At 42.5% G+C, this 7,154-nt stretch overlaps 1 protein-coding gene across 1 annotated transcript; it reads left to right on the forward strand.

The window, feature by feature from the left end:
• Nucleotides 1-1,273: 1,273 nt before the first annotated feature.
• Nucleotides 1,274-5,392, forward strand: LOC103713865 (3-hydroxy-3-methylglutaryl-coenzyme A reductase 3-like). The gene is made up of 4 exons (XM_039131376.1): nt 1,274-2,316; nt 3,081-3,262; nt 4,166-4,512; nt 4,935-5,392. Exons 1-4 carry the CDS (start codon nt 1,376-1,378, stop codon nt 5,175-5,177), a joined length of 1,713 nt encoding a protein of 570 aa, XP_038987304.1. The 5' UTR covers nt 1,274-1,375; the 3' UTR covers nt 5,178-5,392.
• The last annotated feature ends 1,762 nt before the right edge of the window (nt 5,393-7,154 follow it).

A 7,154-nucleotide genomic window follows, 5' to 3' on the forward strand; every position in this document is an offset into this window, starting at 1 on the left:
GCCTTGACTAGATATTAACCAACTCCATCTCCAAAACTGCACTTGGCCGCAAGACTCAAATCATATAGTTTTAGGCAAGTCTGGATGTTTATAATGATAATTTCATCCAGAGGATTGTGGCAGAATATTTTTTGTTTCCTTTCTATAAAGATGTGGCTTAAAGCAAGTTATTTGAACCACCAATTCCCTTACCAAAAACGAAAAAGGAACTACTAGATAAGAACAATTATTTTTTCCCAAATGGAATGCTTAAAATATGTTTCAAAGTCTTGTATGGTTGCAATTTTTAAAAAAATAATATTATATATTGAAAAGTATAACTTTAAAATTATCAAATATTTATGGACCACATTAAATGCGAGATTACATAAGTTTATGTTAGGTAATAATCATAACTTCTTCATATGCCACTAAAGACTTCATATACATAAGCTTTATGATTTTTTTTAACGGTGAAATAGAATTAATTTTTTCTTCTTGCATGAATATTTTCTAAAAATTTAAATTTACATAAATATTTTTTTAAAAATACATCAATTTGGATGGCATTTTATATAGCTAATCATATGGAATCTATCTGAAGAAATTCTATGGCTGTTCCATGGTCCAGATTTTCAGATTTTTACCAAAAAAATAATCTAGCAATAACTACGACACTAGATCTATCTGAAAGAATACTATGGCCGGTCTATCGGCTAAATTTTCAGATTCCTACATATGTAGATATAGTAAAATAGTGTTCTTTTTTACCAAAAAAAATAGTGAGTGCGATGCAAACAAAAGTATGGTGGGCCAATAAGATGAATCCTTTTTCATTTGGCTCCATCTTAGAGACCTAAATCCAATGCTCTACCTTGATGCAAAACTAGGAGAAAAATTTAATCCGAGTAGTATAAGAAATTGCTTCCATAGTTATTTTACATGAATAATCTTTCACCATTTTATATGAAATAGTTATTTATATTTTCACTATTTTCTGAAGAATAATTTTAAGTGCCTAAAATAATAATAAGTAATTTTAAGCATTGCAAAGCCATTAAATGCGGTACGTCCAGCTCCACCTACCCTCTTTTGTTTTAAGTAGGATCCTCCATAATTTAATGCCATGAGTAACTGAACATGGCAGACACTGCCCTTTGCATTTTCCAATCCAAATTCCAAGTGTCCAAACTTCCCCCAGCTTTCCAACGTGGATATTCCTTTTTACCCAGCCGTTGGTGACCACACGGAAACGTTATTTATACCCACCGGAAGTGACCGTAGCCTTCCACGCCATTTATTAAACGCCCGACCGCCCTTCCCTTGGCTCCCCGCGTTCCAAGGACCCGAGGCGGTGCGGCACTGCGCCTTTCTGGCTCCCATCGCCGCCTCCCCAATGGACGTCCGCCGGAGATTCCCCCAGAGCGCAGCGGCCGCCAACACGGAGGATACTTCCTCCGTCGGCGGCCGGATCCAGGCGTCGGATGCCCTCCCGCTTCCTATCCGGCACACGAATCTCCTCTTCTCCGCCCTCTTCGCGGCCTCGCTCGTCTTCCTGATGCGGCGGTGGCGCGAGAAGATCCGATCGTCGATGCCGCTCCACGTCGTCGGCCTCACCGAGCTCCTCGCCATCGTCGGCCTCGTCGCCTCTCTCATCTACCTCATCTCCTTCTTCGGTATCACCTTCGTCCAGTCCATCGTCTCCTCCCACGACGAGGACGACTTCCTCCTCACCCCCGCCCCCACCGCTGCCTCTCCAGCCGCCGCCCCAACCCCCGCCCCCGCCCCCGCCGCCGCCCCCTGCCCCCTCCTCTGCGATGGCTCCCCTGCCCCCGGGAAAATGCCGGCCGTCACCGAGGAGGACGAGGAGATCATCTTCTCCGTCGTTGCCGGCAAGACTCCCTCCTACATTCTCGAATCCAAGCTCGGAGACTGCCGCCGCGCCGCCGGGATCCGGCGGGAGGCGCTCAGGAGGATGACCGGAAGATCCCTGGAAGGGCTCCCGCTCGATGGATTCGACTACGGGGCGATTCTAGGGCAGTGCTGCGAGCTCCCGGTGGGCTACGTCCAGTTGCCGGTGGGGATCGCCGGGCCGCTGGTGCTCGACGGAAGGCAGTACTACGTGCCGATGGCCACCACCGAGGGGTGCCTCGTGGCGAGCACTAACAGGGGGTGCAAGGCCATTGCGGAGTCCGGCGGCGCCGCGAGCGTGGTTCTGAGGGACGCGATGACGCGGGCACCGGCGGTGAGGCTGCCGTCGGCGAGGAGGGCCGCGGAGCTCAAGGCCTTCTTGGAAGAGCCAAGCAATTTCGAGACTCTCTCTTTGGTGTTCAACAGGTAGGCTCTCCTTTTGTCCATTTCTTTGTTTGTTCCGATGCCAGCTTTGAATTCTTTGCGTTTCTTTCGCGTTTTGCGGACTCAAGGTTGGATCTTGCTTGGAGAGTCCTTGGAGTTTCTTTTGTTTGCCATAGCTAAAGAGATCGCCTTTTTCTTTTTCAGTGTTGGTTTCTTTGTTATTTTTAAGTGTCTGAGTATTGTATTGGGGATGTCTGAGTTATGTTCGTCGATTGGCTTCTGTGGTATTTCTGTTGTGTTTCCTTTTTGTTGCCTTTTTCATAATCGAGACTGATCTTTTGTTTGCTTTTTTACAGTTTTCTATTCTTTCTTTGTTTTATTGCAATCTTTTCTGTATGAGTTGTGGAATTACTTTATGTTAACATGTTTGTACTTTCTGTTGATGGTTGTATCCTTTCAAATAATTTACCGTTGGTTTTCCATGGTTTCCATGAAGGCTCGCTTAAGTTTTCTCATGTTAATGGAGTATTTTCTTGTCGTTTTTTACTGCAAGTTGATATTGCAGAACGACTCTTCCCCCTCGTTTCACACCATCTGTGTGATATATATATATATATATATATATATATATATATATATATATATATATATATATATATATATATCACAGGAAAAAAAAAATCTTAAGTGGTAATTTTCGTGCGTTCTAATCTTTTTTCGTCGTTTTGCCGACGCGTTTCCTCTTATACAAGCTGATTCATGCATTGCAGAGGTTTAAATCTCCATTTTTCCCTAAATATTTGCAGGTCCAGCAGATTTGCGCGGCTCCAGGGGATCCAATGTGCGCTTGCTGGGAGGAACCTCTACATGAGATTTAGCTGCAGCACTGGAGATGCGATGGGGATGAACATGGTGTCAAAGGGTGTCCAGAATGTCTTGGATTATCTGCAGGGTGACTTCCCAGACATGGACGTGATCAGCCTATCTGGTTAGATCTTTTGGCTTGACTAAGCTCTCACTTGTTCACTTTTTTTCTGGTCCAAGTTTCTTTTAGTTTGAATTAGCAACAGATGAAGAAGTTAACGGTGAACTCCAAAACAATATCATACTGGATGGATAGTCACGGTTTTTAGAGAATTTGCTTCAGATATTTTCTCTAAATTACTGATTTTGATACCTGACTGTTGTTATAATAAGGCACATGATTGTGTTTCCACTTTCTACAATTCTTATGTGATCGATTACTAAGGGAAAAAATAAGAACAAGAAAACCTCATGTGATGGGTAGAATTCTGTGTTTATGCTCATGTTTATTATGTCTGCTTTCATGTAACTTTATGTAATTTGCTGAGATGTAATATGTCAAATTTTTCCCCCCATGCTGTTGGAACTTAGTTGTCGATCTCTAGTTGTAGTCCTATATTTTACAGCCAGTGTCTATGACAAAACTCTTTTAATTGTGGCATGGGGTCTAGGCTTGTAGTTGTAGCTCATCCATGTTGTGTTGAGATTGCGACAGCATCTTGGTGGTATATCTTTATATCATGGTTCTCGTATCCGGCCGCTAACATTGAGATCCAGCGGATTTTAGTCCAACTATTGAGGACCTGTTTGTGTCCATATGGTTAAAATTATTTTATCGATATCTGTTCACGTCGTGGTTCTTGACTTATTCCACCATGCACCTCGAAATTTAGGAGATGTTAGTTCACCAATTAGGTGACTCTAAATCCCTATCTGGTTCGCTTATGTGGTTTTGCTCATGGGAATGAACCCAGCTAGTGTCAAATGAAGTAACTTCCTATTATCAGTGGGAAAACTTTAAACTTGAAATGCCTATTTCAATTTTGCCTTTCTGTTGGATCCTAATGTTTCTCTTGGCACCTACCAGGTAATTTCTGTTCCGACAAAAAGCCAGCTGCCGTGAATTGGATTGGAGGACGGGGCAAATCGGTAGTTTGTGAGGCAACCATCAAGGAGGATGTGGTAAAGAAAGTTCTCAAGACCACCGTGCCAGCACTCGTGGAACTCAACATGATCAAGAACCTCGCCGGATCTGCTGTGGCTGGGGCTCTCGGGGGGTTCAATGCTCATGCCAGCAACATCGTGTCTGCTATCTTCATAGCCACAGGCCAGGATCCTGCACAGAATGTGGAGAGTTCCCACTGTATCACCATGATGGAAGCTCTGAATGATGGAAAGGATCTTCACATCTCTGTGACCATGCCATCCATCGAGGTAATTCCGATATCCTGTTCTTTCCTCCTTACATTGATTAATCTGTTGCAGTTACCTCATGTCCCTGCATGTTGCTTCAAATTCCACCATCATTGGCAATGTTTTTGTTTACCTAAAAATCACTCTCTCTTTTCAATTATTGGACATACAGGATTCTGCTACATTACAAGTTCTTAATTTCTATGGTGTTTGCTGACAAGACCACAACCATTATGTCATGCAGCAACTTAATCTTCTCATTCTCTATCTTATCTGTCATTCTTCCTAATTAGGAACATAATCATTTTTAAACCTCTTTTGGTTTGGTTGGGAGTAGATCTTCTAGTTCATCTAAAATTACTGACTCATTTACTTCTGTAAACAACTTGATCGGTATCTCCATTTATACATAAAGTTCTTTTTTCGATGGTGTTTTATTACAGGTTGGCACAGTTGGTGGTGGGACTCAGCTTGCCTCTCAGGCAGCCTGCTTGGACCTACTTGGTGTCAAGGGTGCAAGCTTGGAGTCACCTGGGGCAAACGCTAGGCTTTTGGCCGCCATTGTAGCAGGTGCTGTTCTAGCTGGAGAGCTCTCTCTTCTGTCGGCCCTTGCTGCTGGCCAGCTTGTGAAGAGCCACATGAAGTACAACAGATCCAGCAAAGATATATCCAAGGCTTCCCAATAAAGGAACTTTCGTAGATAGATCCTCCCAGAGGGACAAAATCTCAAAAAATCACAAAAAAAAAGGGTTGTAATAAAATTCCCCTTAGAATGTGAACGTAGCTCATGCTAAAACCCAATCAGATAAAACTGTCTTCGTTTTCCCTCTTATTTTGTGGGTTTTGTACTTTGTCAGCTGCCATCTGTCCGCATCAGAGAGAACTCATTTTCTAAGCTGCCTTCTGCTGGGAACCATGTTATTGATCTACCTAACATCCATGGCTTTTGTACTACATGACTAGAAATCATTTGCATGGAGCTTGAAGGCCTTGCTGTATTTCCTATGTATAGGACCTTTTCAATAACTAGAAGTGGAGTCGCTCTGTGGAATCTAGTTTTTTGTATTTGGTACCTGTTATTTGTTCTCTTGGTTAACCTTTTGCATGATGGAGGATGTCTTCCTGGCCTCTTGCGGTGGATGGATTCACAGCAAATTAATGAAATCTGACAAATATACTGTTACATTATATGTCGAAAGTAAGGCAAGATTCTAACGAGCGATCAAAGCACGGGGACATGGAACTACTTTAACAAGGTGGGGGGCGACTTTTGCTTGGCTTGCTCGGTTCATGAAGCTGAGTAGGCCTTTATTGGCTCGAGGATCCATACACTGCAAACTATGAGTGAATGATCAACATTTGAGGAATGCTTTTGATTTAATTTTGGATTATTCTTATGACCAGTAAGGTGGTCGATGAAACATATCGAACATTAGCAGAAAGGTGGCATGAGTTGGGCATTGAAGGACAGTTTTTTCCTCTGGAATTTGGAGCGAGGTTGTTGGATCAAGGATCCAGCTAAGTTGGTGAGGTATAGTATCTGCATTGGCAGGCTGTGTCTTGATTAAGTTCCAGTTGTTCCAACCACCTTCTCGGAGGCTTCACTCTATTATGCAGCACTCCCAGAATACAAGTTTTGAGAGAGATCTTGTGAGCCATTCTGAGCCAGCTAGAAATCGGTCATGCTGTGGGAAGAAATTTACAAAATTATGGATATGGGTGGCAAGTTATGATCCAACCCATCAATCTAACCTGCGAACGATCCACTTTAAGAAGATTTGGATTTAATATAAACAGATTCCAGTCGTATACGGATCAATCTATCTAGAGCTATTTATTAAATGGGGTGGGTCTATATTTAGACCTTTGATCCATTTAATCCATTTTGAACCGTTTAATAATTGGGTCGAATCATTATCCGACCTATTTAATCTGTTTAACTTGTTTAAAACTTTCTTAATCTGACTTGTCTAACCTGTTTAAATTCATTTAACGTACTAAAAGCCTATTTAACCTATTAACCTAATACGATTTATTTAATAAATAAGTTATATAAGTCAGGTCGGATTATCTATTTAATAAACAAATGGAATTTGAGTTTACGAATTTTTAAGCCCACTCACATCCGACCCGACCTAATTGCCACCTCTAATTATAGATGGGGTGCTACTACGTAGTTGCATGGTCTTTTGTCTCTTATCTGTACTGGATACAGTAGTGCAGGCATACATATTAATCAGTACGGTAGGTGGACATTTTGGAAGGACAGGAAAGAGTAATAAGCAGAGCAGCTAAATTTGGTTCCTCATACTAGGCTCGGCAAGATTAAAGTGGTCTCAGAAACATGTACAAAGACTGAACATGGAAGGAAACAATCGAGAAAAACATTTGCATAAAGATGATATTCTTAATAAATACCTATTTATTTTCATATATCTCCTCATATTCCTATATTTTAGCAGTCTCCAATAACATAAATCAACATGCAGCAAGGGGCGTTAGTTGGACCAGCATCCCCTCCAGTTACTTCCAGCAAGTAGGGCTGTTAATGAGCCGAGCTGCTCGGTCTCGACTCGGGCTCGGCTCGGTAGTCAAACGAGCCTGAGCCCAATATGAGGCTCGTTTACACTCGAGCCCGAGCCCGAGCTCGAGCCCGAGCAGCT

The sequence above is a fragment of the Phoenix dactylifera genome, chromosome 11, assembly GCF_009389715.1.
Source record: "Phoenix dactylifera cultivar Barhee BC4 chromosome 11, palm_55x_up_171113_PBpolish2nd_filt_p, whole genome shotgun sequence".
NCBI classification, from domain to species: domain Eukaryota; kingdom Viridiplantae; phylum Streptophyta; class Magnoliopsida; order Arecales; family Arecaceae; genus Phoenix; species Phoenix dactylifera.

Coding starts and splice junctions, on each gene's coding strand:
- LOC103713865 (XM_039131376.1), top strand. CDS start 1,376: ATGGACGTCCGCCGGAGATTCCCCCAGAGCGCAGCGGCCGCCAACACG. Junction 3,263..4,165: donor GGACGTGATCAGCCTATCTG/GTTAGATCTTTT, acceptor GGCACCTACCAG/GTAATTTCTGTTCCGACAAA. Junction 4,513..4,934: donor TGACCATGCCATCCATCGAG/GTAATTCCGATA, acceptor GTTTTATTACAG/GTTGGCACAGTTGGTGGTGG.